Source organism: Rissa tridactyla, chromosome 2 (genome assembly GCF_028500815.1).
Source record: "Rissa tridactyla isolate bRisTri1 chromosome 2, bRisTri1.patW.cur.20221130, whole genome shotgun sequence".
Classification (NCBI taxonomy): Eukaryota; Metazoa; Chordata; class Aves; order Charadriiformes; family Laridae; genus Rissa; species Rissa tridactyla.
Window position 1 is genome coordinate 42,810,465 of NC_071467.1, and position 26,883 is coordinate 42,837,347.

The following is a 26,883-nucleotide window of genomic DNA, read 5'->3' on the forward strand; positions in this document are numbered from 1 at the left end:
CATTCAGCATCCTGCTGCACTCCAAGCAAAGGAGAAGCAGCACTAATTTATTATCTTAGGAACTATACACCTACACTCTTACCTCAAAAACATGTTCAAAATTGGTCTTGGGTACTTACTGTAAGTGCATGTCAGTGAGAGCTCCATATCCATGCCCTAGACGCTTCTCACCTGCCTCCTCTCCTGCTTGGAGACATGCCCAAAAACCACTCTTGCCCCACCAAAGCCCGAGTGGGAGCACAGAGCCCTCACCAGAGAGATCCAGGCTGCCTCTGCCCTCCCTGAAGACCGGGGCCAGGATCCAAAAGGCCTCAAAAAGAGGGGGACACACATGCCCCTCTGGTTACTGAGGCAAGCCTCCCGTCCAAAGGTTCCTTCAAAATATCTTTGTAATGAAGAGGGCTGGCAAGGAGGAAAAAAATAAAATTAAATAAAGCCAGAGGGTAAAGCTCTGCTGCCAGCCACAAACATGTCCCGCTTCTCTCCCTGTGCTGGAACAAGCCGGAACACTCACTGATAAGAAGTATGTGGACCTTTGTCCTACAAAGAAAAGCTGAAGGGGTTTCTCAGGGAGCCAGAGAGGTGAAACCGGGTTAACCTCTGGTGGTGCAGCTGACCGTCCAGTTCCACCTGATGTTCAGATGCTTTTGTTTCTCAAGCACTGGGAGCAGTTCTTGACACACAGCGGCGTTCAGGCTATTCTTTTTGACCCTGTGAATGCTCCAAACCGGAGCAAGTACAGAAGTAGCACATGCGAGAGTTGCAAAAAAAATCCTGAACTTCCCTTCAACTGATTGGACTTGAACCTCGCAAGACTGCATTTTATAAAGGTCTCTTTTCCTATCTTCACAGCTCCTCTACGTCTACAATTTTGTGAAAATTATTATAAAACATTTATTGACAGGAGCAATAAACAGAACAAATTTCTGTAAACAGAAATTAAAAGCGGAAAATGGCTTGAAGTCATTTTTGACCAGCCAGCTGTACAAAAGCTTAAGCAAAGCAGTAGTCAGGGAGGCTGGGTTTAGAAGAACCCACACTGAGTTCAAGAGGTGTCATGCCTTATTAGATCACCAAAATAAGCTGTTATCGTCTTCAGTTTGTTGTTGAGAAAATTTTGTTCTATTTCAACTTTCCCTCCCGGCCCTGCTAAGGAAGCCACCTGAAAAACAAAGAGCAAACAACAAATCAATCAATGCACAGGAAAAGAGGCAAACCCCCGAACTTTTTATTCCCGTGAAATACCACATAAGCCACATCTTTGCTCTGTGACTGGTGACAATGCTCCTTGGCACCTAATGCCTCTGCTCCTCTTTCCATGTCTCCTCTTACTCACAGAAGTGGCTTGTGGCTTTCTTGTGACTGAAAAATCCCCCTCACGCCAAGCCATGAAAATAAGAGGACTTCAGAACTAAAGATAAATACTCATCGTTTCACATGCCATGCTGAGGCAAGGGATGCTAGACTCTGGTTTGCAGGCTACTTTGAGGGCATTTGAGACACCCCCCGGTTGGGGCAAAAAGCAAGCTGTAAACTGTGCTTTGAAGGCGTCAAAAATCCAACATTTTGGCAGAAGAGTAAAACCAAATCCCGGAATTAGGAAGCATAAAGATTGCACTGAAGGAGGCAGGGGGGAGAACAACCCAAACAAAACAACCCCAAAACCCCAAACAGGCAGAGGACCTCACAAACCCCATTTTTTTTGTTGTTGCTGTTGCAAGCTGTTGTGTGCACCGGAGTGTCGGGCAGTGCTGAGGGCAAGGCTGCGGGCAGCTGAGGAACTGCAGGCAGGGAGAGCCCGTCGGGCAGTGCTGGTCCCAGCTCTTGTGTTTACGATCACTGGAGTGAGAATTTCACCGTTCATGCTCTGTTGCCCGAGCCCGGTGCACACCTTTAATGCTCAACAATTACAAACAGACAACGTTTCACAGCAGACTTTGCATTTTGGACTGGAGCGTGCAATACCTTCTCCTCCTCCGGTCCTACTCATGACCCCTTTGAGGGACCGACAGCTGCACAAGGCTGCCTGTTTCTCACCAGGACAGACCGCGCAGACAGAAGGAAAAGAACGCCACCAAAATTCAGTGTTGACTGCTTTTCTCCCCACATCGCAGACCCTGAGGACCTGTGCTGTAGTAGCGTCCCTGCTCCACAGCCAGTTCTGCTCCATGCTGCCGTTTTCCCTGCCGGCTGCAGGAAAACTATTTCTACAGTTCCCTGTGCAGGGGAACTCCCCAGGCAGGCAAAGTGATCAAGGTCTACAAGCCTGCAGTAGATTTTAACTGATCTTTGAACCAAGAAGTCCGTGACGTTAGCAACTGAAACTTAAAGTTCAGGTTGCGTTATTAACACTTCTAAACTCCTTGGAGACTTGACTCTGTAACGCAGGTTTATATTTAAACATGCTGAACTTCCTCTATTTTACTGTAAGTAAAAAACCAGCCTGCTATCAAAAGGAAATAACAGATTAATCTAAATTATACTTTGAACTTTTATTGACTTGTCCAGAAAATTACCACACTTATTTAAATCAAGCATTTACTTTTCTGTTTTGGTTTTTTTTCCCCCCCCTCTCCCTTTCCATTTTTTTTCATTTCTGCAGACAAAAACAAAAGCGTGAGTGGTTTCTTCATCCTTCAATTTAATGGTAATGGGAAAAAAATCTCCACCTTCTTGTCAAAAAGGAACCTGCCACTTAAGTAAAAAAGCAGAAGCTGGCTGACTTATAAATAGCACAAGAATCTGAAATTGGCAAGTGATCAGGAATGTTAATTTCCCAACTTATCTTTTCTTACTTGAAATCCTAAAAGCAGTTACCATTGTGGGGCAATCCATACTTTTTTCTAGGAAGACGTTAAGTTTGTACTTTTAATTTATTACGAAATAAAGCTGGAACGTCCCTTCCAAAACGCGTTAGAGGCTTTGCACTTTATAGCTAATGTTGTTTAACTATTCTAAAATATTAACTGGATTAGTCAACTTAATATAAGAATACTGAAATTACTGTCTCGAGGTTACATACTCCCGCTTTCAGGGCACAATTTGTGTCACTAACATATACACATATGACTAATGCATTGATATTAAACACAAGTGTTCAGTAAATATTTCTCTTCGAAGACCAATAAAGCAAAATGTTTCGTTGGTAACACAGGCAAATGCTGAGGGGTGGCATCCACCAAAGGGCACCCGAGAAGTGACATACGCTGTGTCTAGTCTCTAAGTGTTAAATCCAGAATAACGAAGACTAATTTCAAATGACTGCTGAAAGTATTTGATAAACCCAACGGTGACAAAAATCTAATGAGCACAGGGGCTTGGCAGGGACGGATCCAGCACCGCGTACTCTCTCAACCCCGCCCTCATATTCAGAGGAAACGCAGATCCTCTGCAACGATGCTTATTTGTAAATTGCTGGAGGTTGCAAATTTAATTACATAGGAGTTGCCAAGTTTTCCTCAGAAGGGTCCAGTCAACCCTGACAGCTTAACAAGGGAAAGCTGCCACACACCAAGCTCCAGAAAGGTGCCAGCTTGGCGGAGGGATGCCCTCTAAAAACTGGAGAGGATTAAGGAACGATGCTTTGACAAAAAACAAAGGTGCTTACCTATATTTAGAAATACTGACACACATCTGTTTCTGAAGTGAACTACAGTGGTGAGTACAGAAAGGCTTAGTTTCTTTAAAACACCGGACGAGTCCAAAATTTGTTTACTTTTCCTGTGCAAACACAACAATTCCCTGCTGGCAATTCTCCTCATCCTGGCTTATTCTTTAGCCCAAACCCATGTAACTCAGGGGGGCAGAGGCAAAGGATGCAGCTTCAGTGGACACCTTCCTGCATCCCTCTCACCTGGATACTTCATCCTTCCTTTCAGTGACTGCTGATGGAAATAGTCCACACCTACGGACACAGAGCATTCAAAATGCAGCCAGCAGGTTTGGTCTCAAGTTTAAAATAGGAGACATCAGAAAAAGAAATACGAAAAGGGAAACGAACATGGAAGATTACTTCAGGAGCACAAGTTGCTTAAGGTACAAACTTTTTTTATATTATTCAGGTGTATTTTTGAACTCAAAGGTTTTCCTGATGGCCTTGCAGTTTTGTTTTTTTTTTTAAATCATCCTTTAGTAAAGCACCTTCCTATCTGTTCCAGCCACCAGCAAAGGTTACCGTGGATAAAAAGCTCTATCATCATTTTTTCCCTCCTCCAAGAAAGGAGGGAAATTTCTCTCATACCTTTTCTATGGTATGAGAAATATAAGCTTTTTGGCTTAATAGGCAGTCACACAAGGACACTGTGATTCATTTCATTTTACAGAATGCTAGTAAAAAGAAGAAACCCCTCCCCCCTCAACCAACCTAAAGGCTAGGGGAAAATAAAAACCCAACGCACTTGAAAAAAAAAAAAGGCAATGGTATTCTTTACACTGAACATAATAAAACAAAATGCACTCAGGCAGCACTTTTCAAGATGCACATCTTTAGGTCAATTACACCACTGCCACACTGGTGCTGCCACCTTTTGACAGGCTGGAGATATCATTATTTTATTTTTTTTTAAATTGAGGTGGGCAAACTACAATTCAGGATTTAAGTGCTAAGAGCTTTAGAAATATTGAAGTCCAGAAGTGCCACTCCGGCTTGGTGTATGCTGGGGGTATCTTCTGACTTTATCTTTTATCAAGGAGAGAGAAAAGATGTGAGTTTAAAGTGGGCTGCTTAAAAGCTGCCGTTATTAACATGATAGTCACAGCTGAAGCGTACACAATTACGTTCACCTAGAAATTATCAGTCTGCAAAACACATCAACCCACAGTCTTTTACCTGCCAACTCCCCTAATACCCAAGCATCTTAAAAATACAATCAATCTGAGTTCAGCTCCCGGCCTCTCACTCCCTGCTTTACTCACTGTTGTATTTACTCCTAAATAAACACAACGTTGCTTGGCAGGTCCCATTTGGCTAGGTCTCCAGTCTAAAAATGACAGCTAAATCAAAGCGGCCAGTGGTAGTTTTACTAGTCAGCCTCCCATCAGATATCTTACATCACAGAGGCTAGCATATATTCTTTAATTAAACTGATGTCTCTGGTATGATTTTCTGTTCTCCGGCTGACACCAGGTAGAATTAAAATAATAAAATAAATTAGTTAGTTTTACCCATCTTTCCACTCGCTTCATTGACCAGTCATTTGTAACAACTGGACTTTCAAGAACATCTTCCCACCCAAACACTAGACTTGCAGATAGAACAGGGCTTTGGTGTCTAACTCTAGATTATCCCAAACTGAGCGACAAAGATGAGGTGGCAACAAAGGCAAGAAAAAAAGTACAGTACCTACATGATGCGTATTCTTTGTATGACTATCAGGGTCAAGAGCACTTTGCTTAATTCTGGGCTCAGGGAATCACTCTACACACTAGACAATCAACAAAAGGTAATTTGTCTCTTCTGGCAGTATTTGGAATAAAAACCAGGTCTCAGACACCAACATTTAGGACAGCAAAAGTTCCAACAACAGGGAAATTTCACTAAATTAGGCAGATCTATCACATAGCAAAAAAACCAAACACCTGTCTCCAAAACCCAAGAAACTCCAAACCCAGGGATTATGGTTTTGCAGCAGTCATCAAACCTTCAAATAGTAAAGACGCACACAAGATTTTCAATACAAACACAGGAAAAGGTCTGAAAAATGACTGGTAAAAAAAAAAAAAAGAATTAACAACAGTGCGTAAAGACTAATGTAAACCTTTCCCTGCCTCCTACCCTGCTTCAGTTTTTAAAAACACAGCATCTTGAGTGAACAAATGCAGCCTGTAAGATCTTCCTAGTGGGGACCGACTGTGTTACAAAACTATACAAGACCAAGCAGACTGCCAAAAGGTCAGCTCATGATGGACGGAACTACAACTGGCTGGTAACAAATAAATCACTAGCTAGTTTAAGTGGAGAGAGGCTGCCAATTTGCATTATGATCCCAGTTTATATAGTTCCAGTCAACCAGCAGGCATCGCATGGGAAAATACCATAAATAATATAGCTAGAAGAGCATATGACCATGAACACCTTGCTAGTGCACAGAATTTATCACTTCCCACCGGATCTCTCACACATCTGTGAAGTGTCGCACCACGTCCACCACAGAGCTGCTCTCATGCAGTGCACCCTCCCAGTGCCACCACTGTTGCATCCCCAAGCGGTACATTCACTGCTTTTCAAAAACACCACCGGCAGACAAATACCAGTGTAGCCCCCCAGAACTGAAGCAGTATTAATATACTCCTGACTGGTAGTATCCACACCATCCCCCCTTTCACAAAAGGTTGTGAAAAAAAAAACAACCTTAAAGAAAAGACTTGGATGTTAAGATGCTGCAAAGAGATGGGTATCAACAAGGGTGTCACGTGAACTACTTAACAGGCACTATTAATTAAACAATGTATTTTTTTAAACTATGTGCACATACATATATACAATAATTCCTGATTATTCCTCAACTAAAAATAGTATTTTGAAAGATTGATTCGACGTAATTATGGACCTGTATGCATTACAAATTTTGTAACAAGTACATGCTTGTAAACCAGGAGATTTGGTGCAATTAAATGAGATGTTTCACATTTCTGCTAAATGCACCAACCCTATTCCAGTGGTTCGCTGCTCCCTCTCGAGGCAGAAGTACAGAAGTTCATTTCTCCTCTTCCACTTAGTGACTTTTGTAAGGGAATTCAAAGAACCCCATCTCTCTCTCTCTCTCTGAGACTAACTCTACACAGAAAAGGCTGTGCCTGCAGACATAATAAGCACTGGTTTTGCAATAAAATCCCGTGGAACATGGCTGGATGTCTTGTTTACCAATAAGGCAATGAACATCAAGTCCTCCGACGCAGCTAGGGCAAGGTCAGCTACCACCCCCTTTCACACCAGCAGCAGGATCCCTATTCTACGTCAAGTCTATAACTGTAAAAAGCAGCACAGATTTTCTGTTAAATTTGCACCACCTTAACTAAAGGTTAAACACTTTTTATCGTAACGTTGCTTCAACTGCTGGGCATTTTTTTCCATTTGTGCTTGAGATCTACTGTTAGACAAGCAAACTTGCACTGATACACTGGCTTACAGTCAGTATAAGCATCTTTGTGGAAGTTTGCAATTGCACTTAAGTCAGCTTCTAAATCAATTTTAATTGACAAAGCACACAAGCACACCTCAGTTGTAGACTCAAGCCAGTCAACAAGAGACAAGAGGCAGAGTGCTTAAGTTTTAACAACTGCCACCTTACACGTTCAGCGTGTTTGACCACCTCCCCGGGGAGCTAAGCGATCTCTGAAAGCCTTACATGTGTAGGAGCACACAGAGTTAATTTCTGAGGACACAGAAGACGCAAATCTTACATGCCTGAGCAATGTTATCACAAATCAAACTTAGGTTTTTAAGTTTCCGCTCAAATCTAAGGCACCAGATAATCTGTTCAGCAAATATTGCTTTATCCAAGTTACTCAGTTTTCAGGTATCAACCTCCTGCACAAAATATTTAAGATCATCAAGCTTTTATAGGCCCCTAGAGTTTATGGATTACATTAATCAGCCAAGCTACATCACTACACCTTAGAACTGGTGTCCACAGGCCCTTGTCAAGGCAGCTGTTGCAGCAGAAGCTGCCCTATCTGGTCCATGAGAAAAGTAAGGTACATGAGAACTGTGGGCAAAACCATGAGCAAACTGAGAATACAACCGTCTACACTAACCATGTAGGAACTTCAATGATAAGTCTGTTTTTCTGGAGATTCACACCCCTGGAAGTGTAGTGGCAGTAAATTCAGAATCTTCTTCATTTTTAAGTGTCAAGAGTGATGGGAGCCAAACCCATAACCAGTCTCCTTTGGGCTAGAGTGCCCACTAAGGTCACATTTGGGATGGTCATGTTTGACACACCTCTGTCCACACAGGATTAAGACTAATTTTCCCTAAACAGTGGGCTAGATCCACGTTCTCAGATCATCAACCTTTAGTTGTTTTTTTTTTTTTTTTTTTTTTTTTTTTTTTTTTTTTTTTCCTTATACTGGCACAATCTCTAGAGAAAGGCATGAGGAGCTGACTTCTTTTCTTAAGAGTAGCCCATAGCCTGGACGACTGAAATGAACCCAGGCCTACAGCCACGTGCTTTTAACAACTCAGCCATGACCACAAAGCCATGTTTTTGAGCAACAGCAGTTATTCCTCAGCCATTTAAGCAAAGGCAAACCCATGGAGGTACATCAAGGGTCACTTAAGAGCACATCAAAAACATCCATAGCCAAATGGAGCAAGATGTAGAGGTGGCAAGACACCTCACCCAACCACGCAGAGGTGCTGAGCTTTACTGCAGGAACAGGCACAGGCCTGCGGATAGTACTCTTAGATGCTTTTGTGGGAACGTAAGTGAACCATAGATGCCTTTTCCCATTTATAAATACAGTAAAAAGTGCTCATGAGCAGAGCAGAAACCTGGTAAGGTAATTTTTCATCATAGGAATGAAGCATTTGATAAAATGCAGTGGTTAGAAGTTGAAACTAGAGAAACACTTCCTAAAGTTAAGGTCCCTAATCACATATTCATAAGCAGAGAAACTGCCTAAAGTTAAGCTCCCTAATCACATATTCATAAGCCACTTTGACATGTCACTGGCCTGAAATGCAAAAAGCAACGGAATCATCACCTGCTGTATAAATGGTGCTGTGCATAGCACAGGCTCATAGTGTGCTAATACTCAGGCCATGTGAATTTCAGCCTGTTTCTCAAGCCAGCTGTTTGCCACCAACAGTTCTGCGAGCCACCATGTGGATTGAGACTTTGCCTGCTCTAAGTAAGACACAGCTTTTGGAAAAACAGGAAATAAACCTGGGAAGTTCTGTGGCATGTTGCAGGTGAGGAGCACATCTGACGGCTCTCTTCTTTGCAAAAAGCTACAAGACGTAATTAACATAGAAAATACACAGAGGAAACTAAACCAGACACTCAGGGGAATTGTTACAGTCATCTAATTACTTTTAAAAAATTCTAATGAAATTCTCTAACACAAAAAAAAAACCCACACCAGTGAAACAAATGGTGTGTTTATCAAGTCAGCGACAAATTTAACCATCTAATCACTGCAATGTGAGCAGCCTATGCGGAACCACACACTTGTGTGGACAGCATCAGTACCACCTCTGGGGGCACGACATTTGTCTCTGCTCTGCTAATCAGTGATAGTAGTGATTGCAGGCTGTACAATGATTTCCTGCAACTCCTTCATAAACTGAAAGCCACGAAAGTTTAGGACTCAGCAACTTACCGGACAGTTGGTTAAAATATTTTTTCTTTTGTAATGATGTATCTGTCTGGCACTCAAGAAATGTACTAGCTTTGGATCTTCTCTAAGAACCTCCAATCTGTTGCTTTATGAAGGAACAGTATCAAAATCATGGAAATAATCTACTATTCCTATTTCTAAATATATCAAGAGTACTGCAAACACAGAAATCGCCTAACATAAGGTTCCAACTTAAAACAAAAGACCCCTCCCATATTCAGCTGAACAGACTTAAAAGTTTGAAGTTTGTGCTTATAATACTTCTGTTTTAAGCCAGCTGAGCTTTCTATAGTTACCAAGCCCTTATTGAGTAACACACCTGGTCAATGTCGGCGTTCCGAGGTAGAAAATACACAATATTGTTTGTGATCTTCTTGGAGAGCCTGAAGATTTCAAATGTAGAAGGCAGTAAAGGAAAAAACAAGAATGGGGAAAGAGAAGTTGCTTTATATTCATTAATTTTGAAAATATGTCCCAAATTCAGTTATTATGCAATTAAATTATAGTTAGTCTTCTGGGTGTACGAGTTAGATACTCTTCTAAAATGCAGAAATTAGTATTGTCTAAATGTAGAAATTCTATTTTACCGTTATTGCCCTAGAAAGTAGAAAAAACCCCATAGCAGGTGCTATGATTGAGTGTAGTTTGAGTAAGATATTCTAAGATATACCTTTTATAAATCAATTAAAAAGTGGAATTAATGACAAAGTCTAGCTCATGTAACTAATTATTACCTATATATACACACCACATGGCTATTTGATTACTTCAGGATATTTTAATAAAATAATATAAAGGACTTAAAACTGCTGAATTAATGCTTTAAGTTAAGAAGCTACTACAATTCTCTAAGGAATTTTTTGCTTTTAAAAATAACTTTAAGACTTTTTTTTAAAAAAATTATAATAATACTTAATTTTAGGTGGTCAAAGTCATATAGCTGAGGCTGGGGGGAAGCGGACTAAACAAATGTGGCACATGTGGGACTTCAGCTGCTGGTCATATCATCCACAATCAGCCAACTCGACATGCAAAGCCCATGTCAAGAGAGGGAGGAGAAGAGAGAAAGAAAACCACTCGTAAATGACTGAAAATCACAACAATGAGTAACTTTGAAAGGATATCCGTCTGGGCAAATCATGGTTTGGATATCGAAGATTTCGGCAGTGGCATAGTCAGGGCCCCCCCAGGGTGGGCTGAGGAACACAACATCTGCTTGCAGGTCAGCAGCCAGCACCATGAAGTCTCCGCACACGAATTCTATCTGATCCGCCACACCGTAGACCTCAGCATTGTTCCGTGCAAGACTGAGCTTCTCGGGATCAATATCAATAGCGATCACTGCAAATGAAAGAGAGAGCAAATGCACAGGTTGATGTGAACTGCGAATGCCACCTGACCACCAAAAGGCTGTTTCAGAAGGAAGGTGTTCTTCTGCAGCCACCAGATACAAGTCACATCTATAATCTACTGTTGTGCGGTGAGTGACTACTTCAGTTTTGTAGGTCATGGTAGACATGAAGCTACGGTTCCTCAGAGAGGAAGAACCTGCCCCTGCGTGGCAGAAGCAGAGGTTTCACCAAGAGCAGAACCACTGCATTGACAAACCAGCAAGGGAAGCCACACAGCCAAGACTGGGAAGGCTCAGCTGGTGTTGCAAAGCTAGAGAGCTTTAGCTTTTGGCAGTCATACATCTACTACTGTGACAATCCTCCATCTCAGCTCAAGTAATGGACAGGTAAGGCTGTCCACCTAAGAGAGGAAGTCCTCCTTAGGAGGAAACCTTAGCTGTCAGGAGCCTGACAACTTAAATGATGTCAATTAGAAACTTACTCTTCTCCATTTTAAAGATAAAACATGTATCTGTGGTTGATCACATTGTACTGAAAATTGAGTTTAAAAAACCCACCCAACAATGCAGGACAAGAGAGATGAGACAAGGGCAGTACATAATCACAGAAATAAAAATTTGTCCAGGAAATACAAAAAGCTAAGTGAAATTTAGAAAATATTTATAGAATGGATCATAGCCTACCAAACTTCATGCAGCAGAAGCTGCCGTTTGTCTTGCTCAGAAATTACTCAGAAGCATTAGATGAGCTGGTATTGATGAGTAGAGGAACACGAGGTAGTCAATGTCTTTACGGAAAGCACTCTCAATGTTTCACTGCAATTTCATTAGCTGGCAACAGGAACTTAGACTAATACTAAGTTATCATCACTTTTCTGTATTTGGTTCTGCTGCACCTGCAGGTGATCCCATTTTAAGTACTATTCACACATAACCTGCTTTTGAGTACACAGACTTAGCGTAACAATTGGGAAAACCATCAGTTTTGTGGCATCTCCGCAGGTCAGCGCTGCAAACAAAACTCAACTTTTACCAGCAATCTTCAGTTTATCTGACAGACTAGTTACTATGCCACATAAAAATAACTGACTAGTACAACACAAATCCAACTCTGACTGAAAATAGAAAAGTAGTTTTATAGGTCCTTTTTAAAAACACAGAACTCATATTGTGAGTCTGATGAAGCAAAAAAGCTTGTTGCTTTAGAAGCACTGAAAAAATTATAAAAAAAAAATAATCAGCAAACAGAGTTGTGGAATAATTACTAAATTGGCCAAGAATACAAAAATACAGCGTTGTTCACACATTAAGGAAAGTCATAAAATCAAGAGGCTTCTGAGGTAGAATACAGCCGCAGCTGGCACGCGAAGAATGCAACATCTGTGATCCCCTGTACTAAGTTGTTTGCGAAACTACACGATGGATGGAACGGAACGCACTTGTTCCGTGGCCTTCCCTTGTGACAAATAGCAGATATGGGGACGAGATGGTACTACGGAACAGATAAGCAGCCTACACGCTACCCGAGCCAACATTTCGTCAGATGTTGATGAAATGCTGTCCTTTGTGCGAACTTTGCTCACTACAATGTACCAAAACACACCTCCATCCTGGAGACTATCCGCCCCTGAGGTGCGAACACTCCTCCTTGAGTACCTTAATCATAATAAAAGTACATATGACTAAAGTCACTCAAACTCCACTTCGAAAATAGAAAAATAGTATAAAAATAGCCCAAGAGAGAGGGGATGCCAGGGAAGACACCATCGCGAAGAATTCCATTGCTGATTTCTGGTATCAGTCGACAGGCTGAGCCTTTCTTCCCCCCCATAGGGATGCCTTTGGGTAAGACTTCGACTACACCGAGTGCTTTCTCGGGGACTTAGAAATTTCTCTAGAGAATCTTTACCCTACATTTATAGCCAGGCTGTATCGTTTATAATTTTGTCGCGCGTTTTGTATACTTAACAATATCTTTATTTGCACGTGCTTTGTAGACAGTGTATTTATCACCGGCAATCCTAAAGAACCTGTATATCTGTTGTTTAAATAAACTGCTCTGTTGAAGTAGCTGGTCGTTTTGCTTTCTCACTGAACGCGACCAAAGACTCGAGAGTGGCCGTGCTAGTTCAGGAGCACAACTAGACTGAAGGTGCAGTCCACTATTACTGTATCCAAATCGTAATAGTTCAATACATATTAAAAGCGATTGGACTAATAGTGCTGACTTGGGCATCACTCAGAATTTAAACCTAGCTGCACCTAGCCTCCCACCTCGGTGAGGAGTGTTAGAACGCAAGGGGGTTTATCTTCTGCCAAAACCGCTTGGCCCCTTTTCACGCAACAAGAGTGCATACCCAAATTTTTAGGGAGAAACAAAATAATACAATACAATATATACAACACCTGCTTACCTCTTTTTGAGGTCAGTGCAAACTGAATAGCGTTTCCTCCAACCCCACAGAATGCATCCACTATGATATCGCAGTTGAATGACTGGCTAACGCGGACGGCAATATGCTCAGCTATTTTCTCAGGAGTAACAGAAAACCAACCCTCTGCAAAGGAAAGGGAAGAAGTGTATTTTCGCCTCTTATTTCAAGGTCACCTGAATTAAAAACAGCCAACCAACCTCCCCAACAACTGAAGGTTTAGCATTAATCTCAACAATTTTGGCTTAGTGCATTCAACCAGGAAATGGAGGCTTTGAAGATGATAAACTCTGGTCAGTCTGGCAATCTGCTAAGCAAACAAAGTCTCGCTGAAGCAAACAGATAGGCCTGAATCTCAGTAAATGCTTTGTTGAACTTCGTGCTGAGGACTCCATCTTATCAAGGACAAGCCCACTGAGACAGCCATGAAAAACTTTATACACCAGAATTATGCTCTGTAACAAACAGAACCAGAAATATATTCTCTCTTATCTGACTTGTTGTTTTCTTTACAGCGATGTCTGGTCTGCCAAATAATCTACATGTTTATGTGGGAGAGCATTAGAAGTGAAAGGCTTACAAACCCAAGACACAAAAACGCAGTAATCCTAATTCCTCCTTTACCTATAAATTTATGGTCTGGAAGCGGTTTTCCTGCAAACATGGAAAAAAAAACCCCAAACTTTGAAACTGACTGCTGAAAGTCAGAACAAAACTAAATCCATCAGCATTTTTGGAAGTCTCACAAAATTATTTTAGAAAATATAGAAATCAAGCTTCTGAAAAAGTCCTGACCAAGCATAATTTGGGTACAATATGATCTTCAGCAAACACTAGGACTAATGCAAACAAGGGTGTCCCATGCCAGAAGGTCTACTGAAGTCCAAGACTTCTGTTCGCCTGCACGCTGGGGGATGGAATTTATCCAGAGGTGCTAACGCATGCTCAGTAACGCTCCTCTTATAAGGAAATCAGTAATAAACTGCGAGAAGGGCCACAAGTTTGGATACATCTTACACCACCAATTCAGTGCACTCTGCACTAAACACACCTCTGTCTAGTTTAATTCCCTCATCAAACCGCGAGAACAGCCGGTAGCGTTGTGCCCAGTACTTGGCCAGCTCCGGATCAGCAGCAATCTCAGCAGGTATAGCTCCCAGTGCAATTTTATTCCTTCTCCTCCTTTTTTTCTCCTTCTTCTTTGTGGTAATTTTTTCATCTACAGCTGGAAGACACTGCAAAAGTTAACAATCACTGTTCTTGCAGGCTAGCAATGTAATTGGTAGGTAGGTGACAGTTAAGACATAAGAGAGTTAAGACAAACTGTTCATGTTTTAACAACACTGCTAAATGTCCGTAATTACTGTTTGCCAGATTATGCAAATTAGTGGTTTAAGTTAAAAAAGAGCATCCTATATTTCCAGGGTATAGTGTTACCTGACAGGTAAACAGTCACAGTCCTAAAAATCGTAACACTTCACCCATTATTTAAGAGCCTTAAAAGGCTAGCCATCATCTTCAACTGATGGTAATGAACTCTACATAGTAAGCAAACAAGTGGATCAGAGACCAATTTAATGCCCTTATTTACATAAGGAACAAGAATCAATCTGGACAGGAGTTTTACAGTAGAAATCTAACATAACTGAATTACTGCAGGAAGAATTAAACTATATGTAGAAACCTGAATAATCCCGTTTTCCTTTGTTTAGAGTGTTAAATAGAAAAGTTCCTAATATAATTATTTTTTTCCCTAGAAAATAATTTCAACAACACATGCTCCCCAAAGCTCAGCACTGTGCATCTGAGAACCCCAAACGTGATGGTCTGTGCATCTACTTGAAGTTAATCACCCTCATCCTTACAGGGGAAAAAGGGTATGAATTTGAGACCCGTTAGATCACATCTAGGATCAACAATGACTGTTTATCTATAAAGAAATACTGCCAATGTTAGAAACAAGATCTGGGATTCTGGCGCTCCAGGAATAACCTACTGCTGCTAGCACAGCTCTCAATTTGCCTTATTACCCCTTGGACCTAACGAGTCTCTCTGGATAAAGAGAATAAGTAAATTCCACACAATACTGCCTTCCCAAATTGCAGCGTTAAGTCCACTGCCAATTAATTTCCAGTTTGTGGGAAACTGATGTACCTTCACTGACATCCTCTGTCTCTGCTCGGAGATAATCGGGAATATCCAAGCGGACTAGCTGCCGCCCGCAGCCATGCTCCTGCTTGCTGGCAGCCTGGCCATTGGAGCCACTTGCTGCTGCATCCTGTGCTTCCTCCTCAAGGTTACTCCCTCCAGGTTCTGTGAAGACCACGCTGGAGGATGGTGGCTCTTGGTTTTCAGCATTCAGTGTCACAGTTTGTGTGGCAGTAACACCTTCCTGATCCTCCGAGTCGCTGCTCGAGGATGATGCTTCCGCTTTACGCTGAGGGCAGGTTGTCTGGGATGTGGCTTCCTCCCCAGGCTTATTAACCCGCTTTAAGAACTTCTCCACCTGAGATTGTCAAATCACATGGACGATTAGACTGTTAACCAGCTTACTTTTGAACTCTAAGGCTAGTTTAAAAGCATTAGAGTTCAAAAGAACCTGCCATGCACACACTCTCAACCATGTGTATTTTGAAAAAAATAGAATAGGCATAGTCAAAAAATTCAGGATACACAAGTCCTTAATTCTGCTCCCTTTTTACAACATTTCGAAAACAAGTTGTCATTGTGAACTAGATACCAACTGCCTGCAAAAGAGGAAATCCACAAAAACCAACTGATAAATATGGTTACATTCTCAAGTAATATCTGAAACATAGTCAGATGGCTGAGGACTACTACTTTTTAATTAACTATCTTGTCTCTGATCCGCATTCAAAGAAGCAATCAGGCAGAGAATTCTGCCTTCCAGGTTTGGATAAACAGGTAAAATTAACTTCATACATTAGCTGCATCAGCTCTAAGATGTACCAAATGGTGCATGTGCTAAAGGGTTCTGCCGAAAGGGTTCCTCAAAGTCTGAGGAAATTTATGAATTTTTTTTTTCTTCACATAACTAAAATTGCTCTTGAACTACACTGGCCTCAGGTGATCAAGCCTTTGATAAAAAATTATATAGCAATGGGACTGGAGTTCAATGCAGTATGTGCTGTCACCACCAGAAAAGAGCATTTTGCACTTGGTGTTAAGGCCAAGCATCCCAGGAGGCAAATTAACATTGAAAATCTGAGGTAACAGATTTTAAAGAGACTCAACTAAGAAAACGAGTGACCAAGTTTTTCTACTAATTTCTAACTTCTGAGTTAAAAAAACAAACGCATAAAGTTATAGGTGAAAATAAATGCAGGTAGAGGTGTAAGCAAAAGCATTGATACACATTACTAAGAACACCAGTTACATGAAATACACTAACCTATACAAACATTTTTCTCTAACTGCTGAAGTGCCAGCACTAAAACAAATGCCCTCACATGCCTTTTAAAATCAGAGACACTTTTAGTAACTACAGAAACCTACACACACCTCTAAAAGAACGATGCACCCAGATGTTAAGAATGACTTTCACATAACTTCGCCATTAAGCTTGCATTCCTCTTGATAGATTGCCAAGAGTCCACCAAGGTCCTTCCATATCCACCCTAAACTAACTACTCTTCACCTAAGCATGGAAATTAAAAAAAAAAAAAAGAAAGAAAAAAGAATAACAAGCAGTGGACTGACACTCAAAAAATGCCACCTACTCTGGACAATTAATATTTTCATTTTGTAATTCAACAACAGCTAAGGGAGCAGATAAATCTATGAATTACAGCAACACTAACAATTAAACCTACCTTTTTCAAAGTTTTACTTTTTTTGCAAGATGTTTCAGATTCCTCTGTAAAGAAGATGTGTGTGGTTTTGCTCTTCCTTGGTTTACGCATATCCAAGAATCGGGACGTGAGTTTTGCCTTTTTCTCCAAGTACTGCACACTTCGGTGGGTGAAATCTGGAATTCCACCATACCTGAAATTTAAAAAAAAAAAAAATTAAAAAAAGGACTTGGTTAATTTCTAATCTGGAGGCCTTTATATGAATGCTGATGTCTACAGAAAATTATTTAGACTAAATTATTTCTTTGAGACATTTGCTCCACTCTTAAAATATACGTCACTGGATGTAGCTGCAAAACAATGCACCCTCATGAAAACTTTTAAATATTTTTATTTGAAAATGTTTACCCGAATTGGTTTTAGATTTTTTTTTTTCTCATAGGTGTATAACGTTAGGTGGAAGCAATTTCCCAGACCAGCCTGAAGAATAGCAATGAAAAAATATCTTGATTAATAGAATGAAATGTCTTTTGAAGATTCTTTACAGCCACCAAAACCAGCTACTTTGGTCTCCTGGCAAATGCAATAACGAAAAAAAAAAAAAGGGAAATCTGAATCTGGGCAATTCACTTTAATAATTTTTATAAAATAGAATAGAGATTGTCAACTACAAAACATACTCCTCTTTGAAACATATATATATATATGTACTAAACAACTTGCACCTTGCAGAAGCACTAAACCTAAGCTACAGTCCACCTGTGCCCTATGAAATTTCACTGGTCAATACCCTGGCAACACTTTATCAGTAGAGCAATATTTTATTAGCATAAAGAAGCATCATTCCAATATGAAACAGCTAATAATTATGATCTAAGCTCACAGGACTCCAAACTGAGAGGACCATTCATTGTCAGAGCCTCTGAGCTCTAATTTAAGTAGCTGACCAGCCATTTAACACTTACACAACTGCAACTACCTTATGAGTTAAGCTTCTGTTTCAAAGCACTTTTCTTCTTCTTTAATTAGTGTCTGAAACTTTGCATCTCTCTCTCTAGCCAAAGGATGAAAATTTTATTAGAAGCAGAGACTAACTTTGGGAATCATCTTCAAAATTTTAACGGCATAGGAATGGAAACAAATGGTTTATTTGAATAATAACAAGAGAGGTGACTTATGAATAAATCCCAAGCTCCTCATAAGCATTTACTTTTGTCCTGTGCCACACTTGAAACCCAAAACAGAGCAGGTCTCCTCAGGATCTTCTACTGGGTTCTCATCCACATCCAGTTCATGGCTAGGAAAAAATGCAGATGACAGAGTTACTTACTGTAAAAAACACAATTTTTACAGATAAACCATACGTGCATAAGCACATACTTTTTCCTTTTTTTTTTTTTTTTTACCCAATTCTAGGGATGTATATCCTTCTATCAGGGTTATAATATTCCAACTGTTACAAATGACCTCTTAAAATGTTTACTATCAAGACCTACATGGAACTGATGAAGACAGTGTTTGTTCACTCTATTTCCAAATTACCTTCGTCACCTATTATGTTATCTATATTATTATCTATTATTAATGCTATGGCAACTGCAAAATATTAGAACAAAACCAAAGCTACATGATTAGCAGAGAGTAATTCCATCCATCCCTTCACCTTTGACCTTGTAAATTTATTAGAGAGGGAGACCTATCTTGCCATCTTTGAGGCTATAAATTTTTAGAGAAGAAAGAAAAAGATTGTGACAAGGCAGAGATTACCTATTTTATGATTGCCAGAGCACTGAGCAGTTTACTGGCAGCATACAATTCAGTTAAACAACACAAATTATTTACTATAGTTCTTGTATTGTCTACACTAATTAGACCTACATAAGCAAGTTGTCCTATCCGATTTAACAATCTTGTATACTTCACTGGCACAAGAATAGTACTGTCACCTTGCACAATCATTAAGGCCATATATTGTTTTCATAAAGCAGCAGAAGAGAAGAAATATCTCCCCGCTTGTTGCCAGGTAAAGTGATAAGCAGTGATGGAAGACTGGTTTTGTACTGAAGTTTTAACTCACAATCGCAAGCAAACAAACAGTTTCTATAAATCAGGAGGCTTCTGGACCCGGGCTTCTTGAGAAAAAAGCTCATCTAATTTTCATGACTTGCCTTCTCTTGATTTTGGCATGTCTGTATTCAGGGGGCTCTTCATCCTCATCTTCATCTTGGTCACGAAGCAGCAACTGTTCTTTGTCATTTGAATTCGAGCTACATGACCCCTGCGAACCTAAAAAAGATAGATGAGATCACATTTTCCTTCTGCATAAATAAATTCCTTATTTTTCCTGTCCCCAAAGTATGTCTGCGGGTTGTCCTGAATCTGACAAATAAGGCTTAAGTGCCAAACATGCATAGCTTTACCTGTCTTTGTTTGAGGGACAACATACCAATGCAGGCTTCCAGTATTAGTTACGCTGCAGAGCTAATAATCTTAAGCAGGACCAACTTCAAATTATCTCAGCTCTCCAAGAAAAATAAAATGCCTACAAGGCACAAATTCAAAACACTTTCTTCCTTGTGCGTAGATTTTGTTTCTATTTCATTAGCTATGCAAAGATATTCACATACATTTAACAAGAGAGGATTCCAACACTCCTCTCATTTCTTCTTGGAAAGGAGATTTTCCTTTCACCTCTCCCATTCCAACTATGCTGTAGGATCAAGATGGGACCACACCTGCTTCTTCCTTCCTTAGGAAGTCACTAGCAGCAGACTCAAGAGGTTTCTGACCAAACTGAAGCCCCAGGCTGCTGACACTTGACTCACATGCTTCATCCCTCCTTCTGAGCGGGAGAAACCATAGAACAACCAGGAAAGATGTTAGGCTGCTGCTTACAGCGAATGCTGTCAGGAAGAACTGGCAGGCAACCGAGATGTCTCTCTCCTTTCTCTGCACGCTGAACTAGCTGACAAAAACGTCTCCAGCCCAGTCTTGTACCTCCCTCACAGAAGCTCTTCCAGTAACGTAAGGAAAAGCCACTGTCTTCTACCATACTACTACGTTACCTGGCACTTTCACTTGTTAGCACTAGCTGTGAACGTATGAATTTGGGGTTGTAAGGATGACTGCAGCTCACTGACTAATTGATAACTTAATGCTGGAAAGGACCTCTGGAAGACATCTGGTCCACTACAACAAAACAAGAGTTTATTTTCATGTATGTCATTTTTAGACAGAAGGCAAAAAAAAACCAAAACACCAACCCCGGAACTGCAGAACTTTTTTTCCCCCCTCAAAAAGATGATCTTAAAATTTGTCAGATTCATGAGAACATCAAACCTGAATTTTCATTCATTTTAGACAATCAGTGATAAGAGACATCAGCTGAATGACACAGCTGCAATATCAATACTAACATAAATAAATACACACTAACAATGCTCTCTCACCACCTTCTGTAGTACCTTTAAACATTTACAAAGAACATGAAAACAGCATAAGACAGACATGCCCTTGTTTCTTATATATGACCACCTAGAGAAATTCTAGAAGAATCAATTTTAGCCGATCTTGTATTACCTGACTGGTTAACGCTTTTATTTTCACAAGATGCACTCCTTTTCCTGTTTGCTCCATCACAGGGCTCCTTCCGGCTTTCACTGTCAGATGAACTACGCTCTTGAGGACCTTGGTGGGCTACTGTTAGAGCGGCACTGCTCTGCTCCACTTCCTCCAAATTCAGATTTAAATTACAAATCCCAGAGATTATTTCACTGTGGGGTTCAGCACTTGAAGGGAGTGTTTCTTCGCTTCTGGTGACAGAGGGAGACAGCTCCAAGCTCAGCGCTTCACTGTGTTCAGCCCCTAGGTTAACCAAGTCCATTTTTTCTGAAAAACGTGTCTCCTGGGTAACCCCATTAGCTTCCACGACATCACCGTGTGAGCTCTCAATAGTCCATCCTTGACTTGTCCAGTACTGAAACTGCTCCCAGTAATACCAGTACAGTTCACTGTAATGCTGCTCCCACTCCTCCATGGTGTCTGGACTATTCCAAGGCTCAGAAGCTGTGGTGGTCTCAGACGATGAGACCTCCTGATGCTTCTCCAGCCAACTTTGCCAAAGAAGGCCCTCTCCATACTCGCTCCAGTACTTCTCCCATTTTTCTTTAAGTTCACTGGGTAAAGCCTTACTTGCAAGACTTTCTGAACTTTCACAGTTCCCTTCACTTACATCCTGAGGTTTGCTGCTCTTCTCACATTGCTCTGTAGCTAGGGCCAGCTCACCAGGAATGGACTGGATACGACCATCACACGCTTGATCCTGGCATTCCTGTCCCATTTTATCCTCATGTTTTTTCTGTAACTCTTTTTTCTTCTTCTTTTTCTTTTTCATAATCTTCATGTTACTCCTCTTTCTATAATTTTCTGTTGCCTGAATATAATGGAAAAACAGACTTAGAAGTCCACAGTGTATATGCAGTCTTTTGTCCTCTCTCCAAGCACGTTTCTGTTTCTGTTGTAACCCTCCCTCTTACTGCAACCCTGCCGTTAGCTTTCTCCCCACAAAAGGTTGTAGGGTTTATGGGTCTGATAGGGCTCCGCTGCATAACCTTGGCTGAGGTTTCTGAGGAAGCTGTGAGAAAGTCTATAGAAAGACACACACACAAAAAGGCAGAATTACAGACCGAAGTGGGGCTGCTGAGAGGGAAGCCATTAGTAGCTCAAGGATTCAGAAGGAAAGACATCAACATGAAACATCATCAAGTCCTAAAGGGAGGTTGGTCAGGAATTGAGGGGTCACTGGGCTGAGCTCAACAGTAAAACACTATCTCCGTAACATCAAGGACCTGTTTCGAGGGGCCATGGAGGCTCAGTCGCCTGGTATCTGCCTGGCCAGCAAACAGTGTTGAGGTGTCTTAGTAGGGTAGTGCTGAGCCTAACAGATTGTTAAATCCTTGCCTATCTTTGAGTGCTTTAAACAAAAAGACATTGCTTTATACTCATAAGCTCTGTAAATCCTGCAGCTGAATTTCTGCATGCCTGAAGACATTGACCCAAAAGAGGGGTGTAATATTCTTCCCATCTGAAGATCTCCAAGTTGGCTGACAAACACAAGGAAACAGCCTCCTCTCCAAACAGGTGGGCCTTTCATTTGTGCAATACAACCATTTCACTTGTTACAACAAACTCAGACTCCTACAGTTGTCTAGTGGAACAGAAGACAGAAACCTGTTATCAAAAGGAAACACTAAGGTAACTTGTTGGTTTCATCAAATACAACTTCACTTGTTTTAATGGGACTTCCTGTGCTTACAGATGTATAACAACATAAAAACATCCAAGAAAAATAAGTTGTTCTATCAAATAAATCTGCCCATTTTTTTCATAAACTGCCCAATTAAGTTTGGCAGGTAAAAAGGCGGTGGTGATGAGGGATGACAACACACATGGGCAAAAGACCACAAACGTACATACATTACTCCGAGGGTTCATCAGCTACAATCCCTAGATTTGTTGCATTGATTAATGCATAAGGTAGACTACAGAGAAGTTAGGTTCAGCGATCTGGCATTAATCTTTCATCCACATCCCTCTTAATGTCACGTGAATAAATGCAGTGCAAAGCACAATGCTTAGTAGTAATCTAGTAAAAACAGACATTATTTTCTCATTAAACTTATTTGCAGTATTACTACATAGCAACAGAAATCATGCATATACTTTAGCCTTGAAGCTGGACGCCTGTAAGTCTATTTACATGCCATCAACTAAAATCATGTACAGGCTTCTCCTATTTATTTACAAATTAATCAGGTCAGAACCAGAGTGCTCTGCACAAAAGCAATCTCTCACTGCCAGGGAGGTCTGTATTCTACAGAATGGACAAAGTGGATATCCCTCTGTCTTTTTCTCATCTGTGCACAACTTCGGTCTTTACGTAAAGCTCAACCACTACCTACAGGAAGTGGAGCAACCAAGCCTCCCTCCTGCCCTTTGGAACAGCCCGGCTTTATCACTGCAAGGGGGATCTAAGGAACTAGCTTTTCATATTAGTATCTAAAGCTAAATGGTTAAAGCAGACAGTGTGAATACGGGTGCTCAGGTTTGAGTGTACTAGTTGTTCTGAAGCAGAGCATCAACATTACCATGACTGTTTTAAACTAAATCTCTCCAGTAACAAGAGCAGTACAGAGATGGAAGCATAAAGCACAGCCTGACCTTGTTTAGTCAAACTGGCAGGTGCATTTTACAAATGGCACAGATCACGGTGCTGCATGTTGTTACAAGTATGCGAGGCAGGCAGCTTAAAGCCCGCTCGGATACATTTCCATGAACTGCAGTCTCAAAAACAACCGAGGAGCAGACATGCACCTATGTCTGGAAACACAAAGTAAACACAACAAATAAAGCAAATAAATATTTACCACAATATCCCTGTGGGCTGACTGCCCACCAAACTGAAGAGGCAATCCCATACTCTTCATGAGCTCGGCCTCCGAGTCTAGTTCAACTTCTTCCAGGTCAAGAGCATGATTAATATTCACCTTTAATGTAGCATTGGGACAACGGTTCTCCTCTTCAGATGCTTGTTCCTCCCCTATTAACAAATTATATTAAGTGAATATGAGCTGGTTCCAATACCTCAGTGCAACAGCACGGCCCACAAAAATTAGCAGAACTACCCCTTAAGCTTCCTTTCCCACTTAAAATTTTCATCATAAGTATTTAATTTCTGCATAACTATCAGTAGGAATCAAAATCTAACTTCAACAGCCAAAACACTGCACTGGATCTGGCTGGAACCCCCCCCCCAGACAGCACGATGTTTTGGATCTGTGACTAAAACAATGTGGATAACACATGGAGGTTTTGGCTATCGCTGAGCGGTGCTTGCACAGCATCGTAATGTTCTCTTCTCCCCACTCTGCCCCCTCCCAGCGAGTGGGCTGCGGTGGGCAAGAGACTGAGAGGGAACACAGCTGGGACTGCTGACCCAAAGTGGCTGAAGGGATAGTGAATACTGTGTAATGTGATGCTGGACAATAAAAACTGGGGTAAAGGGTGTGGGTGCTTGGGGTCAACCCACCACAAACATTCACATCAATAACTTGCAGAGCAAACTACAGTAACGCCCAACGAACAACTGAAAAAACAGTATTAGGAAAAGAAAATGCTTTACAGGAGTTCTTTTGGCATGTATCAGAGCAAGCTTAAAATACAAAAAACTGCTGGTTTCAAAAAAAATCTTTCAAAAAACACACTAAGATAATACACTTTTACAACAATAATACATATGAACTACAGAACACAATTATCTCAGAAATAACAATCAACTATTGAAATACTGCTTGAAATACACATCTATCAAATTTTTAAGCAACATCATATATATATATAAAATGACATATACCACTCAAAAAGTAGGAACTCTATATTGATGAAACTTAAGAAATACAAAATCTCTTAACACATTTGATTAAAAAAAACCACTTAAGTTTTTCAGTTTTGTCAGGATATATTTACTGCCAAATTATCACACAGCACAAGACTCTTCTGTTTTTAACTGGTAACTCTCCCACAATTCAGTCATATATGCACAAAACCATGGTTTATTTTCTCCTTCTTCACTTCACTCACATTGCCTCCATCTAACCTGTGCTATTCACTCTCAGCTTCTACGGACATTCTTTTCTGTTCAGACTCCCTCCTTTCAAATCAAACCATTATATGACGCTGTGGCTAGGAAGACAGCAATGGAAAAATCAGATACCATAGGAATTATGTTCAGATAGGCATGCGTGAGGAATTCGGGAGGACAGAGCAAGGGACTGGTGTTGAATCTGCCAGGGCATACACCATGATTATCCCTAAAATACAAGCAAGCAGGAAGAGGCTTACTCCTCCAGTCCTCCTCACATGATTCCTAATGTACATGCAAATCATAATTTTCCCCATCAGGGGTACTGCTTCTTCTCTGCTTCTAGCCCAGCAGATGAATCAGTGACAGCCAATGTCCTAGACTGGGGTAGTGGCAGCAGGACAGTATTACTCCCAGGCAAACATCTAGGATTTGCAGACCCTCTGTTACATAATTAATTTTGAGCTAGGGAAGTTGAAATTATGATTTCAGAGCAGGTCAGGCACTTGTGAGATAATCTGCTCTGTGCACCAAGCAGAGACTACGTGAGCTGCTGAATCTGTGCAAACAGGAATAAGCATCGCACCTGGTTTGACACAGACTTCCACATCAAGATTATAGTAACTTGAAAGTTATGCTAGTGCTAAGTTATTGTTCACATCCATCCCCATAACAAAAGTACAGAAAAGCCAGAAATAAGAATGAAACTATGGGTTAGCAGTTATACAGTCCTACTGTAGCTTAAGTAAACACACATAACTCATTTTAACTGCACATCATTTTGCACAGTACATTTTATTACCTTACCTGTACTGTCATTGTCATCTTTGACATAAAATCCTTTTAATCCCAGTTTATATAATCTTCGATCTCTGTAAAAATGAAGAGTGCCATTGATGAAGAAGGTCATTATTAAAAGATATATCTATTATTTTTTTTTTTTTTACAGTAAAAACAATCCTTCCGTGGAATGACCTCCCCAGGGATGTGGCAGAGTCCCCATCACTGGAGGGATGCAATCAGACAGGGTGCGAGAAAACCTCATCTGAGCTTCCTTTCCCATAAAATGTTAGCCCAGATGATGTTTTGAGGTCCCTTCCCACCTGGGCTGCTCTGTGATTCTGAACACAAGAAGCTAAGAAAAATATGAAAAAGGCAGCATTTTAAAGCCTGATGCAAAAAGCCCACGTGGGAGATGTTCAGAAAACGTTGCTGCTACACAGAATACCCGGGAATCAAATTTTTGGCCCACAAAATGTTCTGCTGAAGTGGGTGGAATTTAGTGCCTGCAGTCCCAAACTGCAAATATTTCAGCCCCCACACAACGCTGAGGGCACTGCATCTCCGCCAAGTGCCTCAGCTAAACACCGAGCGTACTTTAACACCAAAAAATCTCCGGTAACGGCCATGGCATCTCCCATCCGCAGAGGAAGGGACCAAAAGTTCCGCTATCCCAAATCACCCATCTCCTGCGACAGACCGCCCCTCAGCAACATCCCCCTCCCTCGCCCTCCCTGGCAAACCCCCTCCCCCTCTCCGGCTCGGGGAGGCCCGGGGCAGCAGGAGCGGACGGGGAGGGAGCGGACACCGAGAGGTGAGGGGGCCCCGACCGGCGGGGCCGCGGCTGCCCGCCGGGCCGGGCCCGCTCCAGTAAGGCCCCCCCCCCGCGGGAACCAGCGTACGGTTGGGTGGGCTTTCCCTCGCGTCCTGCCCCGCCATCGCCAGTATCGCTTGGTCAGCACAACCTATACGAAGCGCGGCCCTTCCCCGAGCCCCCCCTCCGCCCCCAGCGGAAACCTCCCCGGGCCACGGGGTACGCGGACACGCAGGGCCGGCGAGGCCGCTACTCACTCGACGAAGGCGCGGGAGCAGAGGCAGAGGATGCTGTGGGCCGGCCCCGCCCGCAGCAGCAGCTCCGCCACAAGCCGCCCCCGCGGGTCCTGCACCATCCCTACGGGAAGACCCACGCCGCCGCACCGGCCCGCCGCCGCCGCCTTCCGCCGGATCTGCCCTCAGCGCCGGCACCGCCCCGCCACCGCGCGGGGTCGGCCGAGGGGGCGGGCGGAGCCGAGTGGAGCCGAGTGGAGCCGAGCGGAGCCGAGTGGAGCCGAGCGGAGCCGAGTCCAGCCGAGCCGAGCGGAGCCGCGCCGTCCGGGGTAGGGGGGCGCCAGCCGCGGCGGTGGCGGTGTCTCCGCTCCAGGCGCATCTGTGGCGGATGGAGCGGTGCACCTCGCTCGTAGAGAGAAGCAGCGATGCATGTATTGATCTTTAACAAAGTTTGATGGTAAATGCGACAGTGTTTTTAAC

General features: G+C 41.9%; 1 protein-coding gene across 1 annotated transcript; it reads right to left on the minus strand.

Moving 5' to 3' along the window:
* Positions 1-869: 869 nt before the first annotated feature.
* On the minus strand, positions 870-26,592 carry TGS1 (trimethylguanosine synthase 1). Its single transcript, XM_054192299.1, has 13 exons — positions 26,428-26,592; positions 25,384-25,448; positions 23,363-23,535; positions 20,517-21,369; positions 19,106-19,223; positions 18,148-18,234; positions 16,959-17,130; positions 15,280-15,631; positions 14,177-14,350; positions 13,108-13,251; positions 10,465-10,683; positions 9,662-9,738; positions 870-1,162 (listed from the first exon to the last, which is right to left on the minus strand). The coding sequence occupies exons 1-13, from the start codon at positions 26,523-26,525 to the stop codon at positions 1,046-1,048; spliced, it is 2,649 nt and encodes an 882-aa protein (XP_054048274.1). The 5' UTR covers positions 26,526-26,592; the 3' UTR covers positions 870-1,045.
* Positions 26,593-26,883: the final 291 nt, after the last annotated feature.